Source organism: Vulpes vulpes, chromosome 4, assembly GCF_048418805.1.
Source record: "Vulpes vulpes isolate BD-2025 chromosome 4, VulVul3, whole genome shotgun sequence".
NCBI classification, from domain to species: Eukaryota; Metazoa; Chordata; class Mammalia; order Carnivora; family Canidae; genus Vulpes; species Vulpes vulpes.
This window is the reverse complement of record NC_132783.1, coordinates 57295644-57319906: the sequence shown is the minus strand read 5'-3', so window position 1 is coordinate 57319906 and position 24263 is coordinate 57295644. Positions and strand designations below refer to the sequence as shown.

General features: G+C 36.4%; 1 protein-coding gene across 1 annotated transcript in view; it reads left to right on the top strand.

Moving 5' to 3' along the window:
• Positions 1–24263, top strand: part of CDS1 (CDP-diacylglycerol synthase 1) — a 67044-nt gene that overhangs the window by 18847 nt on the left and 23934 nt on the right. Inside the window, exons 2-5 of the mRNA XM_072755766.1 lie at positions 2159–2286; positions 6989–7085; positions 13201–13298; positions 15652–15791. Coding sequence (XP_072611867.1) covers positions 2159–2286; positions 6989–7085; positions 13201–13298; positions 15652–15791 — 463 coding nt within the window. The remainder of the gene's footprint in view (positions 1–2158; positions 2287–6988; positions 7086–13200; positions 13299–15651; positions 15792–24263) is intronic.

The following is a 24263-nucleotide window of genomic DNA, read 5'->3' as shown; positions in this document are numbered from 1 at the left end:
AGAGAAGGCAGGACAGAGGGCAGGGGGATGAGCTATGCAAGAGAGGATGCTCAGCAAGGATAGAGCAGTGTGTAAGGATCAAGACAGGGAGAAAGATGAATGACAGGTTCAGTACTAACTGAATGAGTTTTGGTCAAAGGAAATGCAGGTGTTGATAGCCAAGTTTCAAACCTGAGTTAATTGTTGAATTGTTTTGGTGGTGGTGTCTTTACCTGAGTAGGACATACAGAAAGGGCAGTAGGTTTAGTGTGGAAAAGTTAAGCCAGTTTGCTTATGTTGAATTTGAGATGATGTTCATGGAAAGCCCACCCACTCAGAAATAGCATGTTGGAAGCTAGAGATGCAGGTCTTTGGAGAATCATGAGTTCACAGAGACGAAGAGGCTAGATACCATTGGATACCCTGGTAAGTTGTGGGAGAGAACAGGGCTTATGATGAAAAGTGGAGGATCATCACCTTTAAATTACGGGCTTGAGAAGAAGCCCCTAATTTGGTTTTCTCAAACATTTTAAGTACCTTCATTCAGCAGGCACAATGCTTCATGACTCTAGTTGATCACTGAAGTACTACTTCTTTCCCATGATCTCCAGTTACACTCATTTGTGTATGTGTGTGTGTGTGTGTGTGTGTGTGTGTGTGCCAGTTTTGGTATCTTTGTAACAGGTTCCATAAAAGAAATATGGAAACATAGAGTCTGCCATTCACTGAAGTATTTGAGTAACATTGCTCAAGGAAATGTCATTATTTTGGAATTATCTTTCATTATTTAGTTATTGGAATGGAATTGAAGAAGCCTAGTTAAATCTTAAGTGTTTCATTTTGTGTTTCTCTAAGGTGTATAAAATAGAAATTAGAAGCATAATAATAAAAATAAAAGCAGGGCAGCTGTTTTGAGAATGTGTGCATGACGGGGGTGGGGGATTGTGTCATATCACCATTATTGCCAAGTGGACTTTGAAGTGGCTTACTGAGAGCTTTAGTGTTTGGAGGGCACAATTTGAATTCTAGTCCAGTGTTTTTATTTTATGGGGAAACCAAGAGCTGAGTTTCTTAACCGAAGGGCTGAATACTTTGCCTTTCATCACAATAATAGAGTAGAAGTAGAATTAGTACTGGCAACTTCTGATTCCTAGTCTAGTGCTCTTTTGGCAACATGATGATGTTGCCTTCAGGAGTCACATCCATTAGTCACTATCTCTACTACTACTCATACCACACCTACAACACTGGATTATTGAAGGTTAAAAAAGAGTAGCAGGGAAAAGGGGAAAAAAAGTGATCCATCATTCTAGATGTCAAAGACCTGATGGCATGTCGGACTGAGAGCAGATGCCTTGAGATTTTCAGGGGGTGTTCTGGCTCGTGATTTATTAGTCAGCATCTCTCTCTGTATAAGCTACTTTGCAGACAACTGACTCTGTTACAGTGAGAATTCAGCATGTGTATTTCATTTATCATTTTTGGAATAATGACATTTAATAATTGCTTAATATGAAAGTTATAGTTGGTAAACAAAAGTTTATTGCTGCTTTATGAAAAATGAAAATGCTCCCCCAAGGCTAAAATTTTATTTGGTAAGCTACTTAATGGAAGACTTGGTTCAATCATAATATTAGCTTGTTATTTCTTTGACTTTACTAAGTCCTCAGTATTATATTAAATGCTTTTGTTTTATGGATGAAAAACTGGTATACACACACACACACACACACACACACACACACAAACGTATTGCTCTGCTGGTGTAAGATCCTGCTTTTGTTGGTGGTGCTTTGATTGTAATCAAAAAAGGGACTATGCACAGTTGATCAGAATTTATATGGAAATAACACCATGTTCTCCCAGTTAAATAGCAAAACAACAAACACTTGATTCTTGTTAGTAAATTTCTGATTTAGATAATATAGGAAGTTTCTAGTTGTGTCTTTTGTTTAAATTAATCCTTTATATTGATAGATTTTAGCAAAGATCATCAAACTCTCCTAACAGGGAAGTACAACAGTGCTTGGTTGTTCAAGATAAATTAATAGTTGTTTCTTTGTTTCAAGTTATATAACTAAGATTTGATACACTGAACAATAAATAAATGCTTTGGCAATCGTGCTTTTTTATTCTTTTTCAATTTTGCAAAGTGATTTTCCTTTTTCTTTAACTTTAGGAAACAGATATTGATGACAGATATGGAGATTTGGATTCCAGAACAGATTCCGATATTCCAGAAATTCCACCATCTTCAGATAGAACCCCTGAGATCCTCAAGAAAGCTCTGTCTGGTTTATCTTCAAGGTATGATGGAATGAAGATGACTTGTAATGGGTGCTCAAGAGAAGTTGTGAGGTTAATGCTGGTCAATATAATAAGTCTCCCTTTTTCTAAGTTTTGGAGCTGTGAAAGAGAAGGCTTTTACCTTTTCACCATATGTGAGGCATGGTACTAAATGCTTGATGTACACTCTTTCATTTAATCCTTGCAGTCTTGTGAAGTATGAGAAAACCAAATCTGAGAGGTTAACTGGGGAAGGTTACAGAGCTAGGAAGATGAAGACCTGGGACTCTTGCCCTAATTTGTCAGATTTCTCAAGTGAATGATCCACTTACCACATCAAGTTACCTTTTCTGGTATTGGAACATCTAAGAAAATTCTGTTTTCTCTGCTCCCCATTTTTCAAATGCCAGGTGAAAATAGGTCATTCTTTTTTTTTTTTTTTTTAACTGAGTTTAAAATTATCAGCCCAAACTCTGCAAACCCTTTACCATTTTATGTTTACTGTAGTTTTGAATGTTTGGTCATCAGCAAATTTGAGCTACTCTTATATTGCCCTCCATTGTATACCTTAGTAATATGAATTATAAAATTTATAAAAGCAAAATAAATATAAGGTTTTATCCAGATTAATGTATGAAATCTTAAATGTTGATATAGAAGAGTGTTTTTCCAACTTTTTTGACTGTGACACACAGTAAGAGATACATTTTACACCACATCCCAGGAGACATACAAATGTGTATTTTAGGTGTTACAAAAATATTATGAAGCAGTTCTTGCTATTACTGTGTGATGCCCTCTGATTTCTTTTGTTTAATATTGTCTATTACTGAACAAAAAATGCTGGATGTGACTTACTAAATTGATTTACTATCCATAGGTCAAAACACAAGCCATTGGTTAGCCGTATCTAATAAATGTTATATGAGTTTTTTTGTTTCTGATTCCTAGCAGAATATCATATTAGAATAAATTGGTTCAAACAGGAGTTTTCATATTTTTTAACCAATAGAACAACTTTTTGCTGTTTGTTACTGAAAACATGATTAGTATTTCAGTCGTTATTGATCTCAGTTTTTCCGACATCATTCACAGATGTTTGCTTTAAAGTATTATCAGGTCTATCTCAGAACTGAAATTTTTCTTATATTGATATTATATAAGAATGATGCTGGATTCCTTTGTGTCATTTATAGTAGATTTTCCTTAATGATGAGATGTTTTTCTTTTTTTTTCTGGTATAAAGTAACAATAGCAAATAATAGCAACTGATATTTATTGAATATATACTATGTGCACTACTCCAGGCACTTCACACATATTGACTGTTCTCATAGCAACCCTGTAACACAGGTTCAGTTATATAAACCTTTTTTATGAATGAGGAAATTGAGGCACAGAAATGTTATATACCGAGGGTCAGGCAGTTAGTAAGTGATAGAACCACATTGTGACCCTAGGTATTGTGCTGTTTATAAAAGAATTGGTTTTAAAAAATGAATAATGCATAATATGTAACCAGTTTCAATCTTCTCAAACTTTGCAATGAATGTTTCAAAATCTTACTCATTTTAGGCTCTCTTTAAGCTAACACCCAAAATGTCTGTTTTGTAAAGTTTTAGAAGTTGTAGATGCATGGGATTAAAAATACTATTTACGTTTAAAAAATACATGAATTGCAGGGGGAAAAAACTCCTGTAGTCTTCTCCCCAAACATTGATATTTAAAATATTGTGATTTTTACTATTTTTAAAGCTTTTTTTCTTGTGCGTTGTGTGTATATGTGTGTGTGGGGGGAGGGGGGAGATGTGTAATATAAAAATAGCTTTATACTGTTTCCTACCTTTCTATTTACATTTTCATTCTGCCGTTTTAGGAACAACATCATTAAATATACTTAAATATTTTTAATGACTATATGATATGTTCCTTTGGATGGCAATAGTTCATTAAGTAAATGGTTATTGCTGGGCATTTAGCTGGTTTCTAAATTTTCATTTTTTTTTAAAGATTTATTTATTCATGAGAGAGAGAGAGAGAGAGAGGCAGAGGCACAGGCAGAGGGAGAAGCAGGCTCCATGCAGGGAGCCCGACGTGGGACTCGATCCCAGGTCTCCAGGATCAGGCCCTGGGCTGAAGGTGGCGCTAAACCACTGAGGGCACCCTCCCCCACCCCCACCGCCCCGGGCTGCCTGCCAACCCAGATTCTTGATGACTCGTGATATTTGTGCGACTAGGAAAATAAGTTTTCAAACCTTACCATTACTTTTTTTTTTTTACCATTACTTTTGAAGTAAAAACCACTTAATATTTGTAGTACAGTAAGACGTTGTACATCTCATGAATGATTTGAGCAATAAGCATATAACCACTTTACATAATCACTTTTAAGGATGCTGCTTAATTATATACTTTTTAGAAATTTCATTTTTAGCTCATGTAAGTCTTGGAGACATGAGACTTGAATGCAGTTCTTCTTTACTGATTCTGAGTTCCTTTTTCCAAAGCAATCATGAGATGATGGCTTGAACTCGAAACTAAGACTTTTCTAATGTGATTATGGTAGCATGGTAAAAGAAATAACGAATTTTAAATTTAGAATCGGGCTATCGTCTGGTTTTTGTAGCAATGATTTTTCTCTCTCATATCATGCTCTGTTTTGAAATCAGTGGTTCTGTCTTAAAAGATGACTGCATCAATGGATATATATGTTTTAAGTATGTTCTTTTACTGGCTTAACTTTGTATTAGGTATTCTTAGGAGATTTGGGGAATCCGTTAAAATAACTAAGGGAATTAAGTCTTTGGTCTTGCTTAAGGAAGATAGTTTTTCTGGGAGGGGGAAAAAAGCTATATAAAAGATAATCAGGAAAAAAAAGATAATCAGGATGTGTTTCTTGAGAGCTCAGGTTTTAAGTTACCATGTAATTTTTGGATAATATGAAGAAAGTAGGTTTTCTGTTTAAGATCTCTGGTTGTCAGTAGCTACCATCCTTTGAAGTTCAAAGCCAGGCATCTAACAGAGGTACAGATGGACGTTGGCAACATCCTTACCTGAGGATTGATTTCTGACACCTACATAGTATTCTCTTCTGAAGGTTCTCAATGATCCCAAGTCTGAGGGGTCAGTTATAAAGGAGAGCTAAATACACTTCTGGGTTTCATACAGACAGGACAGGATTATCAGGAGACTGGCTTCTGGTCCTTTACTTCTGACTAGCCCTCTGACGTAGCCCAGTTCCCAGTCTATTTATTAATCCACAAAGAGTTATGTCTGTAAAAGCCAATGGAACTTTTCAGCTGTAGCATTTTTTGACTCTCCACTCACTTCAGTTCAGCCCTAAAAGTTACAGTCTCATGAGAAATTGGTGAGTCTACATAGTTTGTTACGCAGTAGAGGGAAATAGAGTTGGGTAAGTACAATTTGACCACTTCATAAAAAAACTGGGAAGCTAGATGAAAGAGTTTCAATTCAGTGTTGTTGGCATTTTAGAACTTGAGTGCAGAAATGGCATCCTAAAAGGCATATTTAAGAAATATCTAGACTGTATAGGAGAGTGATTGAAAACAGGGAATGCAATCAATATTTGACAAATGGATGAAGTCAGCTAATATTTCTTTCTATAGACAGGACAACGAAGGCCTGTGCTTTGAACACTGTGTGTGTATGTGTGTGTGTATACACACATATGTGTATGTATGTTACTATAAGGTGAATCCAGATCTCTTGTAACATAATTTCAATGCTATCATTAGAATTAATAAAACCCAGAAAAGTCTTAAAGAAAAACTTTACTGTGAGTTCAGTGTAAAAGGACCGTAGAATGAATAAAACAGGGGAGAAGGAATTTTAAATTCAGAAATACCATCCATATATAGGTATTATTCTAATCCTATTAGAATAGTGGCTGCTGACATTTTTCATGACATGGCCACAGAAAGAGTGACAGTACTTGTAAAATACGCTGGGGATGAGTGTGAGTCTCCTGGGTATGGAGGGAGGGCCACTGGGTACCCGGTGCCCTTACTGACACCCAGAGGATCCAGGGAGATTAGTTCTCAGGCTAGCCAGGCATACAGCAGAGAAGCTCTGCCCTAAGGAACATGAGAAGGCCCACAGATGTGGAAATGCTTTTGTACTTCAGGCTCCTGTCCCTAAGTGAGGAAAACCAGCAGCTTACTTTGAGCACTAGAAGGAAGTGACCATCAGTCTGGCCTTGTCCTTAGTGACTGACGACCTCGTGTCCTCTGAAATTTCAGTTAAACCGCTATGCTCTGCAGTTTCACTTCTGTGTTAACCTTTCTTTACTTTTTCTCATTGGAAAGCTGTGTTCTCTAAACCATCCTAATAAAATCATTATTGTTTTTATCTGCCACCCAAAAGGATAGAACATCTTTTCAGAGGGCTTTTCTTCCCTTCTGAATAACCCTGGTGGGGTGTGCACATGTACACATTGACCATCTCACTGCCTAGCCTGGTGATTCATCTTCAATCATGGCTGAACAAAAATTCATTTCTTTCTTTGGCTAACTAATTTTTACACTTAATTTAGCTCTAAGTAAGTGAACCAATGCTGTTTGTTTGGCTTTTGTTTTCATTATTATTGTATAAGGTGAAGTAAGGGATTCTTAAGAGGAGTTTAGGAAAATCCATACTGAGACCACACAAAAAACTTTAGGAAAGAATACATTAAATGCTAACTGAATAAACATTTTCTCTGTAGGTGGAAAAACTGGTGGATTCGTGGAATTCTTACTCTAACTATGATTTCGTTGTTTTTCCTGATCATCTACATGGGATCCTTTATGCTGATGCTTCTTGTAAGTGTTTTACATTTACCTAAGTATTTCTTGCTTTGTTTTTCAGCACTGATCTGATTGAAGTAATTTGAGCATCTCATGAAAAAGAAGGTAGCTCAAGATTTGCTAACAGCAAATTTAGTTCCCTTAGGCATCTTCTAGTTCATGAAATGACCTGCACCAATTTTTTTCTGTTTGCAAAATGGCCATTCAGTGTGTTCACTCAGCAGAGACCAAGTATACATAATAAATACGTCTTGCCAAGCATTAGATATTGCTTACACGCACATGAACTTTATCATATAGGACTATTAGCTAGATCCCTAATTTCAAAGAACTCAAATCTAATGGCAGAGACATATATAAGTAACCATGTGAATAAATAGTATAGTACATAAGTGGGTGAGTACTGTGATAGACATTGTTGGTTGAACACAGTAAAAAAAATATCTAATCCAGCCACTCCTGATCTTCTCAGGGTGAACCCATAGAAGGCAGTGAGTGCCAGCGACCACCATGTGGGCCTTTCAGGAGTGAGTGTGTGCAGACCACTTTTCAGTGCTGTGTGCTGAGTGTCAGGGCAGGGGATGAAGAGATTGGGTTATAGCTGACAGCTCAGTAAGGCTTGGTGGAGGAGGGGACCTTTCAGTGGACCTGAAGGTATATCAGGGGGAGTGAGCACTGAGCAAACGCCTAAATGGCTGGATGTGTCAGAACAAGGTGAGCAATACTCTTCCTGGAGCACAGGACCTTTGAACTGGCAAAAGTAATTGGAGATCAGATTCTGAAGGCCCTTGCAATACTATGTGAAGAAGTTTGGGATTTATTTGTAAAGCATTGGGGAGCCATTGAAAATATTGGGGATCACTTAAATTATTATTCCCCTTTAGAAGGTACTTTTGATCTAAGACATTGAAGAACATGAACGTTCTTGATACTTGGATTCAGGCTGGTTTGGTGGGATCCATGTGAGTAAGTTAACATTTTTCTCCAAACTAAACTGTTTGGTATGGTAACTCAGGCCAGAATTTGTAGATAAAGGCTAATTTTTAACCACTCATTAATGAGAAAATTCAAAACACTTTTTAAAAAATTTTATTGGAGTTCAATTTGCCAACATATAACACCCAGTGCTCATCCCGCTAAGTGCCCCCCTCAGTGCCCATCACCCAGTCACCCCAACCCCCCGCCCACTTCCCCTTCCACTACCTCTAGTTTATTTCCCAGAGTTAGGTGTCTCTCATGTTTTGTCACCCTCACTGATGTTTTCACTCATTTTCTCTCCTTTCCCTTTATTCCCTTTCACTAATTTTTATATTCCCCAAATGAATGAGACCATATAATGTTTGTCCTTTTCCGATTGACTTATTTCACTCAGCATAATACCCTCCAGGTCCCTCAATGTTGAAGCAAATGGTGGGTATTTGTCGTTTCTAATGGCTGAGTAATATTCCATTGTATACATAAACCACGTCTTCTTTATCCATTCATCTTTCGATGGACACTGAGGCTCCCTCCACAGTTTGGCTATTGTAGACATTGCTGCTATAAACATTGGGGTGCAGGTGTCCCGGTGTTTCACTGCATCTATATCTTTGGGGTAAATCCCCAGCAGTGCAATTGCTGGAAAACACTTTTTTTTTAAACTGAAGTTCGATTTGCCAACATATAGTATAGTGCCAAGTGCTCATCCCTTCAAGTGCCCTCCTCAGTGCCCGTCACCCAGTCACCCCGTTCCCCCCACCTGCCTTAAAACACTTTTAGAGACATCCTCACATATTTGAACTCTGATTTTTAAAAAAAGAATCATAAGCATACCTAAAGTGCTTAGGCTCTCTTGTCTCTCTTTCTACTATGAGAGGAAAATACCATTTTATTACAAGTTCTTCCTTTCATTGGTGAGCTTAATCAGCAAAGAATATTAAAAATCTAGTTAAAGTAGATTTTAACTCTTATTGCTTTTACTTAGGTTTTTGCAGTGCATGCACACACAGGCACACATGTGCACATGCATCCATACATATGTTGTATTTATGGTATTCACATTAAGGAAATATGGATGAATAAACACATAGGCACACATTGTTGGTATTCAATTGATACTACTTTTATGTGTTATAAAGTCTTATTTATATTCATATCACTCACGAGGTCATTTATATTTTGAGAAGTATGCATGTATCTAGCTTCCATTTGCCCTACAATATCAACATTCATAAATGACTAATTCAAGGGAATTTTATTGAAAACTTATTTCTAGGAAATGATAGTTACTACTTTAAGATGGAACTCAAAATATGAGTAATGAATAATAAGATGTTCCTTAAAATTAAAAGCTTTTTTTCCTTCAGCCTTCTACTTATAGTATTGTAGCATTCATAGCTTGCAGTCATACGTTCTAAGTGATGGAGATACTAAAGCATATTTTGATATAGAGGCAGATAATATAACAGGCTCCCCCCCTCGTCTCCTTGGAAATGCCTATAAGTTTTAATTTACATTATATAATTTATAATATACTACTTACAACTAAATTATATATTTAGTTTATTTTTTCATATTGTGAGAGTTATGCAAGTGTGTTAAAATTACTTTGGGAAATTGATAATTTTTTGAAAATCACTCCTAACCCTATCATCAACTACCAAAACCCAATTAATACTTCTGGTTTTCTTTTATCTCTTTTATGTATTAAAAATCATGGCTATAGTCATAATATGACTAGACTTTTGTATCCTGCTTTTCAAACTAAATATTATATTGACTGTTTTGTGTTGTTCCACCATCTTTACAGCCATCAACTTCATTAAAAAAAATTTTTTTTAACATTTTATTTATTTATTTGCGAGAAAGAAAGTGCACATGTGTGCCAATGAACTGGGGAAGGATCACAGAGGGAGGGAGAGAGAATCTGAAGCACACTCCTCACTTAGCTCAGAGCCCTATGTGGGCTTCAATCCCATGAAATCATAACTGAAACCAGGGGTCAGACCCTCAACCAGCTGAGCCACCCAGACAGCCCCTATCAACTTTAACACATTCATTGACTCAGTGGAATGGAATGCATCATAAGTTATGAACCACTGTGCTATTTTCAGACATTCAAGTTATGTTTTGGTTTTTCTTTATGTTGAATAACACTATCCTGAACATATTCTTTATCACATGCAGGATTATTTTCTTTTACTTTTTAAGATTTCATTTATTTATTCATGAGAGAGAGAGAGAGAGAGAGAGGCAGGCAGAGACACAGGCATAGGGAGAAGCAGGCTCCGTGCAGGGAGCCTGACATGGGACTCGATCCCCAGTCTCCAGGATCACGCCCTGAGCTGAAGGCGGCGCTAAACTGCTGAGCCACCTGGGCTGCCCAGGATTATTTTCTTTGAATAGATTCCGAAGTGAAAATGGGCACTTTTATTTGGATAACCCATGGATAACCATAGTTTGAACTCAACATATCCAAATCTGAACTTCTGTTTCATCCCCAGCCATTCTGCATAAATCTTTCCAGATGTTATTCTGTGTTCCCCAGTCTCTCTTAGCCACCCCTCCCCTGCCCCGCAGTTTCCTCCACCAGAAAATCCAGCCGGTTCTACTTCCTCAGTTTCTTATTCCGTATATTATCCCCCTCTGCCACTGGCCCAGTTAAAGAGTCATCTGCACTTGGGTGAATGGTGGTATCTTGCCTGCCTTACTCTTTCTACTTTTGCTGCTGCTCTAGTCCATTCTTTCTACCTCTCTTATCCCCAACCTATACATCTGATCATGTCCTTTAGTGATCAGCCTGAACTCCTTTGGGTACTGCTTGGTGCTGCTTGCTGTGATTCTGTGACCAGGCTTGTCTCTGCTTCTCAACCCCATCTTTGCGTCTCAGCAACTCTGAACTACCTGTAGTTCCCTAACACGCCTCATCCTCTCCAGTGTATGTGATTCTATATATCCTTCTCTCTCCCAACTGCAGCCTGTCCCCCTTGCCAGCCACAGGTGTTTTGTTTGCTCATGCTTACATCCATGTGGCTATTTCGACGTGGTGTTGTAGCCACTTGTGTCTTCCCTGACAGTCTATACCTCTCTGAGGAAAGATGTCCTATATTATTTCTCCAAATCCTCCATAACTAGCAGAGTCAGCATTTACATATTGATGGTGGTTTTTAAGGCTCTTAATACATTTATGGGGCCAGCAGAGCCCTACATTGGTATGTTGTTACCGGTATTGATTATGGGGCCAGCAGAGCCCTACCAATGTATGTTGCTACCAGTGTTGATGGCCTGGAAATTTAGTTTCCATGTGATCACCCAGCCTGGAAGATGCAGATATATTTTAAGGATTTTAGCTATGTTGTTTTGAATCCTCCATTTGCTTTTTTCCCAGTAGCTCTATATTGATTCTACTTGCAAACTGTGATTGACAGTCATATAAATATATATGTATGTGCTATTAAAAGTAGTTTTTCCCCCCTCGGTAAAATACCATGTATAGTGCTAATGGCTGTTCTTGAGCAAATGTGTTCATTTAGCAAATAGAAATTGCATCAGTACATCTGATATTTTAAAAGCCTTTGGTTCTACAAATAGCATGGCTTTGCCATTGTATTTTAATGTCTATCATTGTCTCCATTCTGTGATTATTTTTAAAAATGACTTTTGACATTATATTCAAAGCTTACTTGAAGGATGCTATTTGAATTTCTTCTTGTCTTTATGTTATAAAACAGTAATGACTTTTTCATAAAAAAAAATACTTATAGTAGTTTGGCCTAGTATTTTCTCATCGTGTGGCTGAGGGGGCACAGTTACTTTAAATATGTGACTGGACGTGTAATAGGTAAAATGGGAAATACAACTTAAGAACATCCTGAACACTAGCTTTAGGAAAGCTAATTTGTGGAAAGCTTAAAAGAAACACCAAAGTATTCTTGGGTAGAGTTTGGTAAGCTTTTTAAAGAAGCAGGTGAAAATATTTTAGGTTTTAAGGAACCACATATTTCTCAGTCACATCATGTTTGGGTTTAGTTTTTAACTTTTTAAAAACAAAATCTGAGGCACCAGGGTGGCTCAGTTGGTTAAGCATCAGTCTTTGGTTAAGATCATGATCCCAGGATCCTGGGGACTCAATGGGGAGTCTGCTTCTCTCTCTCCCTCTCACTCTGTCCCTGATCTTGCTCTTTCTCTTTCAAATAAATAAGTAAAAATCTAAAAAAATATATATGTATAATATATACATATGTGTGTGTATGTGTATAGATATAATTGTTCTTAGGTGCAGGGCTGTACAAAACCAAGCCCTTGGGTATACTCTCTAGAGACTGAAAAAGTTAGTCTGCTACATTCACAAAGATTTCAGTCTTTTGGTTCATGGTAATGTGTTCAACTTGCCAATTGCTCTTCAAGTCTTGGAGTTGATTTAAGGCAAGCATTACCTATACCCAAGTTGATGGATACAGCAGTTTGAAGGACTATTAAGTAGACCATCAAAAAAGGATTTGTAAATATTAATCCATTTATTATGAATGTACATAGGACACTGTGCAAACAAAAACACATAGAATCAGTTGACTGGCTGACGTGGCTGCAAATGTAGAAGGCAGTTTATAATTTGCCAGTGTAGTAGCACCACTTGGATTGATGAGAGATGTATGCAGCTGGCTATATGAGAGTTGGCACAGCTGGAGGAATAAAAAGACTGTGCCCAAACCCTGCTGGGCGACAGGGTATAGATGTTTTAACCATTTGTTCTAACAGTATCTTTATCTTTAGAAAGCATACCAGGATGTAAAGAAATACATATAAGCAAACTTGCACATATGATCGTTTTCGTAGGATAACTCAAGAAACAAAATGGACAAAAAGATTGTCCATCTTAAGATGGACTAGTGAAATGAAGTAGTAATGAGGGATAAAGCCTAGTCAGTTGAGACCAACCAGACTCTATCCCTGTTGATTTGCTTACCCCTCTGAAATATCACTTGATTTTAGAAACACCAACTATTGAACTTCTGCTGCTGACATTTAGAATAATTAAAAATGGGCAGGCTAAAGATTTTTAAAATACATATGACAACAAACTGTGTGTTAAAGGATGAAGCACAAATGTAAACACTAAGAGATGTATGTTAATGTATTCTCTTGGTTTCAGGTTCTAGGCATCCAAGTGAAATGCTTCCATGAAATTATCACTATAGGTTATAGAGTCTATCGCTCTTATGACCTGCCATGGTTTAGAACATTAAGCTGGTAAGTAATTTAAAGCTGTTTCAGATATGAACATTTGACTCTTTTCTAAAGTTTGTAAAGGAAGCATCCTGATTGGTCAGTATCACACAGTTGATGGTATAGATTGATTTCTGGAGGAAGATAAATAAAAAGAATGCAACTGGATTTTGAAAAGAAGAAAATCACCTGTAAGTCTCCCATCCCAACGCAACTATTTTCATTTCTTTCAGTCTTTGTAGAGATACTTTATATCTGTATATATCTTCCTCTTTAAAAAACATTATATTGGACACATTTTATATCCTTTATAATGATAATTTTAATAAAATTTCATTTTGTAAAATGTTATAAACATGCATGATTTGCTTTATTTTGCCTCAGTTGACATGAGACCACACACAAAATTAGATTATCTCTACAAAGAGTGATAGATGAGATACGAAAATAGTTGTGGGTTTTCTGTTTTGTTTCTTGAGTGGTTTATTCAAGGGAAGGAAAGCCTAGGATAAATATCTGTTTCCTTCCTACCCTCACTGGCCCACATCCCTGTAGGCTTTGGGGACAGGGCAGGGATGGGGTATGTATGTGGAGGGCACAGAGAGAGGAATGATGACTCCTAACTTTGTTGTTCCTGGTTTGATCTTGTCTTCAGGCCTGGGACCCCATGACATGCTACCTGGAGGGTAGTTGGAGGGAAGAGTAAGACTCTTGGAGGGGGCAGTATAAGGCAACCTTATAAGTAGCACTGGCAATTACCAGCCCATGAAATATTATATATGTACAAATACATGTAAAAATTAGTTTAAAAAGTAATGTGATTTTAATATTTAAAGTCTTATATATCTTTACAACTTTTCAGCTAGGATTTTTAGTTATTAAGACTTTTATCAGGAATCATGATAATATGATTATTCATTATTAACTAGCCATGCCTTTGAATATAGTTTTAAGATTATTATCAGCCAGAGGGTCCAGTGTCTTAAGAAAACAAATGTATCACCTTTGAGGTTTAAAGGGGTCAAAAAATAGTTTTTTGGTTTTGGTAATAGCTAATTTTGCCTTATAGCAGGTTTTACTCATGAAGGGCAAAATGTATGGGAGATGTTAGGTAGATTACGCAGTTAGGGAACAATTAAATGCTAAACCACAAAGGATTGATTGATTCTAAGTATAGGAGGAAAAAAAACTAAGGATGGGCTCCAGTGATTGTAGAAGTCTTTATGGAGAAGGTGAGAAACAAACTATCACTTGAAATAAAGACAAGTTTTGGATAGAAAAGAGTGTTCTGGATTGGGGAGGACACACTCATCAGGTTCTAGATGGGGAATGGAGGAGGCACATGCCACAGATGGAGAGACTTTTCCTGGGCAGAATAATGGGGAAAAAGTTGGATTGGTGGGCTAGAGTAGGCCTTGATAGCCTTAGAGAGGAGTCAAAGACCATTTCCATTGTAAGAGAATGGAAAATGGTATTACAGCTAATAGAAATGAGAATACTTTAACTTTGAAAACATTGGGATCTGATTCAGCCCATGACAACTAGAAGGGAAATTGTTCCTTTCCTCCTCTGCTCTCCTGACCACCTGGAACTCTGCTCTTCAAAGGAAGAGGGACAGAAGAACTCTGAGGCAATGTTTCTCAGCCTTTTCCCGTGGCTCACACAAGCTGCCATCAGCAAAATGTCACTGTTGATCCATCCTTTCTCCTAGAGGGAAAGGATATACCAGACAGCTGGGTGGAGGGATAGGTGATTACACAGTATAAAGAGGTTTCTCTTAGAGATTTTTACCTGCTGCTTGCTCCCATCACCCACTACTACTTCTTAAGAATCACTGTGCCACTGGAATCCATCTGTAACATGGAGGAGAGGAAGAAAGACACCAGTATGCACAGGGCAGTGAAGAGAGAGGTCAGAGGTTAAATTACCTCTTTGTGCTTTCCCCTTTGATTTTCCTTAAGGCAGGTGGGGGTTTGGCATAGGATCTGCCTTATTAAAAGGCTTTAGAGCTGTGAGTAGTGGGGAGTGAATATTCATTATAATCAGTACTGAATGTGTGTATCTGTGTGTGTCTATGAGAAAGAAAGAATGTGTGTGTTTGTGTACGTGTAGCATTTTTTACATTGTTTCCCAATGTGTCTGGCATTAGATTTGACCTAAGTAGCGGCATGAGCTATTTTCAGTCAATTTTTGTTGATGGATACATTTGGAATTAAATTTAAAAGCAGAAAAACATGTTTTGGAATATCCTAAACCTGCCTACTTAATTTGGTTTTTGATCTTTGTGGGATCATCAAAATGTAGAGAATAGTCTTTTGAGTTTCACAGGGAAAGAAGGCTTCAAATATAAAAAAGGCTAATTGTTTTTGAATTATAGGTACTTTCTACTGTGTGTAAACTACTTTTTCTATGGAGAGACTGTAGCTGATTATTTTGCTACATTTGTTCAAAGAGAAGAGCAACTCCAATTCCTCATTCGCTACCATAGATTTATATCATTTGCCCTCTATCTGGCAGGTAAGGAAAATAGTATTGATATATGGCTGGTATATGTTACGTGTTTATTTTTACTTCATGTGATTTAAATTCACAACCTTCTTTGTTACATTTTAACCCAGCTTCTCTTTTCACCTGTCCTGTGTATAAAGCTGTTTCTCTCATTGTGGTCTTAAACAGCAGTTACTCCCTAATGTGACTAATAAGTACAGACTCATTTGATTGTCCACAGATTTCAAAATTTCCTTTGGAAATTGTAATAAAGAAGCTTTTTAATATATGAATTGGTTGTTAACCAAGTATAATTTACAAATAAATTTTTGCATATATCTTGCTTTATTTGTTCCTAGGAAATAGTGTTCATATAGAATTAATCAGGGTATTTAGTTTTACGGACATGTTTTATTTTATATTCTTTATATATATTTATATATATATAAATGTTATATACATATTTGTTTATAGTATACTATTTTTATGATTTTATTTTTAAAGATTGGATTCATTCTAGAGAGAAGGGAGGGAAAGAGAGAGCATGTAAGGGGTGGGGCAGAAAGAGCGGGAAGAGAGAGGGAGAGAGACTCTCAAGAAGACTCCCTGCTGAGCACAGAGCCTAACTCTTGGCTTGATCTCAAGATCCTAAGATCACGATCTGAGCCGAAATCAAGGGTCAGACGCTTAACCAACTAAGCCTATCCAGGCACTGTCATTATTTTCATTTTAAAGGAGGATGTGAACTTTGAGTTCTACTTTAGCTCTTAATAGTTACTGTTTTAGTTCTTAAGAGTTTTCCAATAAATAAGTTCTCAGTACAATTTTGGAAACTGAATACAACATGGGTTTTCTATTTCTCATTAAAATAGACATACGCAGAATATATGAGGAAGTGTGTCAGGTTCTCTAGAAGTATGTCATTTTATTCAGTTGTTATGTTGTTCCTTCAAGGTGTTCCCGTTTTAATAAAGCCTTCCTCAGATCCTGGTCTGATTTTGTTTCTGAATCTAGAAAGTCAGAAAGTGAAACACAATCTGAAATGATAATAGTAATTTTCAGAGAATCATTTTTGGGGTAGGAGGAACCTGCATTTTCTCAAGAGTTTTCTTCTTTTTGGATTCAGGTTTTTTTTTTTTTTTGCATAGTCTAGTTTTCTGAGTCTGTTTACTATATTTTTAAAAATTATTACTAATACATCTAAAGAAAGTACATTCTTAGGAAAAGATATTGAAAAGTATTCATGTTTTTTCAAGGGCATAAGAAATTATTCATTTTAGTTATTCAGTTTTAAATTTGAATTAGTTTAGAAGAATCATGATGATAGAGAGATTATTGATGACCAATACCAGCTAAGATTTGGGAAAGAAAAGCACTTGACTCTGATCTGTGTTTATCAAAGCACATATGTGACATTTTTTTCTTGGTAGAAACTTCGAGTGGTTTATCTCACTAATCAAACCAGTGCACTGATAAATGTAAGGTAGATATTGGGATGGATTCTTTACTGTTATGAGAGAGAAGAATACAGTGCCTTCTCACTTTATATATCGACTGGCAAGACTTTATTGGTATTTTGAATTTTAAAAACAGTTATTAGCAAGAAATATGTCTGTAGTGGCTTCTGCTGCTGAACCCAACAACTTTATGTTATTTCATAAGATCATTCTTGTACTTGCTGATAACAAAGTTATGATTAATGAAAATATAAATCATTCATAGCATTAGTAGATGTCTAAGAAAATAAATTTTAAAATACACTGTAAACAGCAACCCTGCACCCCACCACTTACAGACTTTTTTTTCATTTTTTAAAGTAATATGCCCATTTCTTAATTTTTTTCAGGCATTACCTATTGACTTCCTATTACAACCTTTCTCTCTTCTCCATACTGTTTGTTATTGTCATTGTTGACATTGTTAAACAGATACCTAAAATATCACTTACTGGGGATCCAAATAGTGTCTGTGATTACATTTCTATTCTTATACAACTTTTGTTTTTTTCTTGAACTTAGTAACTGCTCCACCTTCTCCTTTCCACATCTACAAATTTTCATGTAGGAATCCTTAATTTCTCTTCTGGGTCTGTTCAATGTCTATTGGTAGTTTCTTCCATGTTCACACCAATCCGTGTATCAGTTTTTTTTCTTTCCTTGAGACCTCTGTTCTAGAAACTCTGTAGTACTATTGCATTTGGACTGTCTGCTTATAGGCCTCCTGACTCAGTATCCTGATTTGGCCTCCTCATTTCTTCTATCCTGCATCTTCCAGTTTCTGGGTTGACATCCTCCAATAGTTTCCTGTGAAATGCACTTGGAAGGTAAATGTTTTATGTTCATATGTTTCTCAAAATATTCTCACAGTTGACTGCTTTGGGTAGGGCTTGCACTAATTACTAGTAGATTTTTACTTAGTACTCTTGTCTAGAAATCTAGGCCTTAGACTTGCCTTCCACTGAGTCTTTTCTGCTCAGTTTTCTCTAGAAAGTACTATTGGTCCCTGATTTCTCAGGTCTGCTAAAAGTTATCCAGTCTGTTCTCCTTTTGCAGCTGTTCCTCTTAAGTTTTCCTCAAAATGTCTTCAGTTCTCCTCGCTCTGTGGGTTTTCACCTTAATTAATTAATTAGTTTCTCTCTCTCTCTCTCTCTTTCTCTCTCTATTTAAATTAGTCTCCACACCCAGCATGGGACTTGAACTCAGAATCCCAAGATCAAGAGTCTACTGACCAAGCCAGCCAGACATCCCCTCACCTTGATTTCTTTTAATGTTAATTTAGTGAACTGCCAGGACAGAGTTTAAATAAATGCATGTGATCAACTTGCATTTTAAGGCAGAAATCCTTAACTAGTTTTTCTATTTTTTCCTTTGGCTTAAAACAATTTATTCTTTTTTCTCTCCTGGTTAGCTTGGCTTCTCTGGGCAGCTCTAACTTAGTACCTCTCTTATGATTGCAGTCAGGTGGAAGTAGTGCTCATCATTTCAGTCTTGAGTCAGCCGGATTGAGGTAGCTCACTCAGGGCCATAGTCTGTGCTGGCCACTGACTTGAACACACACATCTGGCCTCTTGTTGGGGCTTGGATGTTTTAGAGCACAATGGCTGGGTTCTGAACAGGGAGAGTGCCAAAAGCCAAGTGCTTCAAGAGTCCTTAGGTAGGTTGTGTTTCTTTTTGTTTTAATGAGATTTTAAAGATAAAAACCTAATACAGACCCATAGCAAAAATCTGGACTAAAATGGAGTATTGTGAAATCTCCCTCCTGCCTCAGAGCCTTATATACAATCTCCAGAAACTGGCCACTACTGTTGGAGGAAGTTTCTGAGTATTCAAGCTTATATGTTTATATCCTCTCCACCCTCATTTTTAAAATACAAATGAGTATACAGTATTCCTTAACTGTTTGTTCTTCCAGTTAATGCAGTTTATGGATGATTTTATATCAGCACATCTAAACCTAGTGCATCTTTGTTAATGTGCATACAGTAATACCGGAGGTAGAATGTGAGAAAATAAGGTGACTGCTATTTCCTTTTCTTACTTTCCTTTTGGAGTTTGTTACAACTAATATTTGAGAATAACTGTTCCCACTGAGTTGGTAAAGAATTGAATTCATTTTCTTTGTTTTATTTTACATGTAATATATACTCTAATTTTTAGTAATTGCTTCATACATTAAACTTTGTTTTTCTAAAGTAAAATCAATGTCTCTTTTTTTCTGATTAATTTCTTGCTATTTTAGGCTATTAGAATCATAAAAGCTCATTGCAAGTCGTCATTTTTTCAGCAAACATGTGAATGCTTTCCAAATGCTAGGTACTGTGAATGATTTAGAGGACAGAGAGGGAAATAAGGCTGATAGGGTGCCTTCCATGGTCTTGAAACTAGTGAGACACTAGTCCCCTTGTGCGCTGCTGAAATGTGAACAAGGACCTCTAAGCTCATGAAGGGTAAGGAGAAATCTGCTCTGCTGAAGACCATAGAAGGCCTTTGAGAAGAGATGGCAGGTGTCACGAAAAGTAAAGGACAAGCAGGCATTTGCTAAGTGGATAACGGTAAAGGGCATTCGAGGCAGAGGAAGCAGCTGTGCAAGGCTTGGAAATGGGCGAGGATTGTGTGTTTGGGACACACAAGAATTAAAGGTTGGAAAGGTGAGCAGGAGCCACATCTTGAGAAGCTTTGTGTGTCATAGGAAGAGTTGGGACTTTATCCCTAAGAAACCATTGGAAGATTTTAAGAGATGATATAGCTAGATCTGTAGTAAAGTGAAGGATGGATTGGGAGACATTAATAGGATGAACAAACAGGAAGCTGTTGCTCTGGCTCATGCTAAATACAAGAAGGGCCTGAGCCATTGGGGTTTGTATTTAAATACGAAGAGGGTTGGTTACACATCAAAAAATAAAAATACTGTGGGCTGATCCCAGAAACCAACTGTTCTTTATGACAGCCTATGAAAAATTGTTTTTGTATTCCATATATTATTGGCTTAAAATGTACTTTTTGTTGAGCTAATCATGTATTTACATGTAGTTGTAGGAAGTGACAGAGCTATCCCTTATGCACATGTCTAGTTTCCACCAATGGTAGTACCTTGCAGAACCACGTTACAATATCACCCCAGGATATTGACATTATTAGAGTCCTGTGAATGTAATTTCCTAATGCAACCTTCTTAGGAGCTACTGGGTTAAATTAAATGATGAAACGTCAAATATACATCATGCATAATATTCTGTATCTGTTACCATTCTACAAGTGGCCTAAATATGGTCCTGTGAGACCGTAAACAACCTTCTCTGTGTCTCTCCCTCTTTTTTTATTTATTATTTTTTTATTGGAGTTCAAATTGCTAACATTTAGCATAACACCCATCGCTCATCCCGCCAAGCGCCCTCCTCAGTGCCCATCACCCAGTCACCCCAACCCCCTGCCCACCTCCCTTTCCACCACCCCTTGTTCGTTTTCCAGAGTTAGATGTGTCTCATGTTTTGTCACTCTGTGTCTGTCTTATGTTTCTAATTCCTAGTGCCTAGTGCAAGGCCTGGCATTTAGGTTCCCAATACGTATTTGATGCACAGTCAAGAGGCTGAGATCATGCACATTCATATACAGTGTTTTTCAGAGATATTTTTTCAACATTAGTGTTTTGTTTGCTGAGTCTTGAGACCCTACTGGTGATTCTTGAAGTGGTAAACATTTCATGGGCTTAGTCTAGCAAATGGAATTTGACTTTAAAACTGGAGTGAAGAAATAGAAAGTATGCTTTGTCGAGGTGTGTGTACCTTTCTCTTAAATGATACTGTGAGAAGCTTTGGAATTCTTTTCATAAAACAATATTCAAAGAGTCCTGTCAGAATTTTAGTTCTGCAGTGGTCAGATGACTTTGGAAGGTATAGGTCTTAGCAGATTTAAATAGCAGAGACAGCCCATGTTCTTTCACTGATGCGGAGTTTTGTTAAAATAGAATACGGGTATCTCCAGGTTTAACCTCCTCCCCACAACCCATGAGACTAAGTGACTTATCTAATATCCTACAGAACGACTCACTGACAAAGACCCAGAAAATCATTCTGACATTTAGATAATTTTGTTGTAAAATGAATTTGCCTGATGGCAAACAAAAAAAATCAGTGAGACTGAAGTTTATAAGGCAAACATTTTCTCTAGAGTCTAGATAATTTTTTAAAAGATATTGGTAATTTGGATTTGAGGCTCTTTAGCAACCAGAGCAACCGTGTGATTATAAATGAGTAATGTTGAGTGAATAAGCTTAGAATGTTTGACTCTTAATATTATGTAGCCATCTATGTAGCCAACCAGTGACATGCATGTTATTTTTAGTTGTTTTTGTTTGTTTGTTTTTTCTTGTGTATGCATGGCTATTTTGATTTTTTAAAAAAACCCTTAAGGAGAAAGTACAACTTGAATACTTTGAATTTGAGAAAATCAATAGACATATGAAATTAAACTTAGCTAAAATGAATACATAATTAAGAAATTTTCTCCCAAACATCCTGTATATCTTATTATTTCAAAGGATGTTGATGAAATCTTTAGAAAGATGTCACAAATAACTGTGCACAGAGGACTCTACCTCCAAAACTACACTTACAGTTTTGAAGTTAAAGACTATTAGACTCTGTGCATAGTGCCAGTGTTGTTCTACTCTTTAAACCCAACATGTAGATTAATAGAAAACTTTTCTTTATCTTAGCTAGCATAATGGTTGGTTTGTGTGACAATTTCTACAATGCAGATTCTTTTAAGACTTTTTAAAAACTCCATCATGGTATAGTGTCTCAATAGGGGCCACATAATGCAGTGTGTTTCTGAATTAACCTAACATGATATCTGAAATGTTTTGAAAAATATAGCCACATGGAAAATTGAAGAAGAGTCATTAAGCTCCAGTATTTAATCCTGGGCCGGTCTTAATGTCTGTGTCTTGAATTAAGGACTACATGTGTTTATTGAATTAGTTGATTACCAATAGTAAATTTTAAAAACAACTTCATTAATTTATTATGTTTTCTTTTTGACTAGATTTTGACTTCCTTGAATGGGAATACCTGTCACATTCATTTTTTGTATCTGGTATATCGTTAGTGCTCAATAAATATTTTTTGATTGTCCATTTTTCTGAAATTGCCTCTATCCCATCTTTTGGACTTTTGAATATTTTCTTTCTCCTTTACTTCTCCTGACTCCCTTAGAAATCTCATTCTTTTTTGTTCTTTTCAAATATACCTCTCTTTAGTCTATTGGGTAACTGATCTCCTGAACTCCTTGGGAGCTCTTTGATATACTAGATAACAGGATGTACACATCTTCGGACAACACTAGGCACAGGGCTGTGTACATAAATGGTGATCAGTAATAATAACTAGACATAATTACATAATAAGAACTGTAGGTTAGGAAACTTTTTCAGTGAATACTCTTATTTATAATACTTATATCCTATTTTTTTTTTTTGGAAATGTAACAAGAAAGAGGTTCATTGTTAATTAGGGAAAAAAAAACTATGGATCCAAATGGATGAAAATTTTCTTTCCATTAGATTTATTGAAATATAGAATAATGTATTTTTACACATTTAAACATAAAATATATACATAGCTATATGGTTGTGAATGAAAAAGTAAATTTATGTGTTTCTTTTTCAGATTGTTTTTCTTTAAAAATAATATTCCTTAGATGTTCTAGGAAAACACCTTACTTAGGCCTTCCGCAAGTTAGAAAATTGTTATCTTAATGTATCTAGAAGTCAGACAATTATATTCTTTATTAAAGCACCCAAGAAGCTGAATGTTATTGGTAATTTAACAGTAAAATTGGATCAGGTAAAAGTGAGTAGCCAAGACTGTCCTGGATAAAATCACCATTAGGACAATACTGAATAATTCTGCTAGTAATTTTGTTTCAAGAAATGCTTAAGGGTGAATGGTATTATATGACTTCAAAAATGAGAAAACCATACATGTGAGAGCAGTATTCATGAAGAGGTAATTCACAGATAATGATGTTCAGAAGTTCCCAAGGTCATGCTGGGAGAGTCAAAGGGGTCCATTTGCATGGACTTGGAGGTTTCAGAGGCATCTGTCTTAGCTTAGCTCTTACCCCATTTGCCTCTGCACCAGTTCCAATTTCCATTCATTTCTAACTATGAAGCAGTAGCATAAAACACAGAATTTACATTATTATTTGAGCCACAAAATAAACCTGCCTGTTATAGAATAAAAACTTAAAAGCAATGATTTTAAAGAGGTGTGTTTTTTTTTGTTTTTTGTTTTTGTTTTGTTTTAATGCTACTAGTGATTTCAAAGCCACTAGTAAGGTCTCAAGACTCAGCAAACTCATGGGGTTTTTTTTTTTCTTTTTTTCTCTACCCCCTCCCAGTTTCTTTCTCTGTCTCAAGAAAGTGACAGATGACTTTCAGTTGTGCTACATTTGAAAATGTTCCCATATTTCTTTTGCAGTTCAGTCAGATTACTCTGTAGGTGACAAATAGGAGGTGAGATGGGATCTGGGAATCAGTATGTATTCTCTTCCTTTGTCATTATCCTTTTCATTGGTGTTTCAAATTAGCCTTCAGAAAATAGGTCAAGGAAGCTGCTGGTTGATTTTTTGCTCTGGTCAGAGTAGTATGAACCTTGCTTACTCTGGTGGGTAGAATTGCTTTGGTAAGTATTACTTGTATGTATAAAATCTAGCATTTATTTCATGTGGGATAACTTACCTGATAATTCATTTTCTATTCTGGAGAACTCACTGTAAAGATACTGCAGAATAGAATGGATGGATACCTACTAATCTGAAATTAAACTTTCTTTATACATTTGCAATATCTACCTATGTAAAAGAATATTTCTCTTTAGACGTTTACTGATATATTGGGCAAAAAGGGCTTCCTGTTGCCTCCCATTATTTTTGTGTATGATTATTGAATTTCAGGTAGGTAGACTTTTTATTTAGTATAATGTCATTGTAATAAATTTGTGGG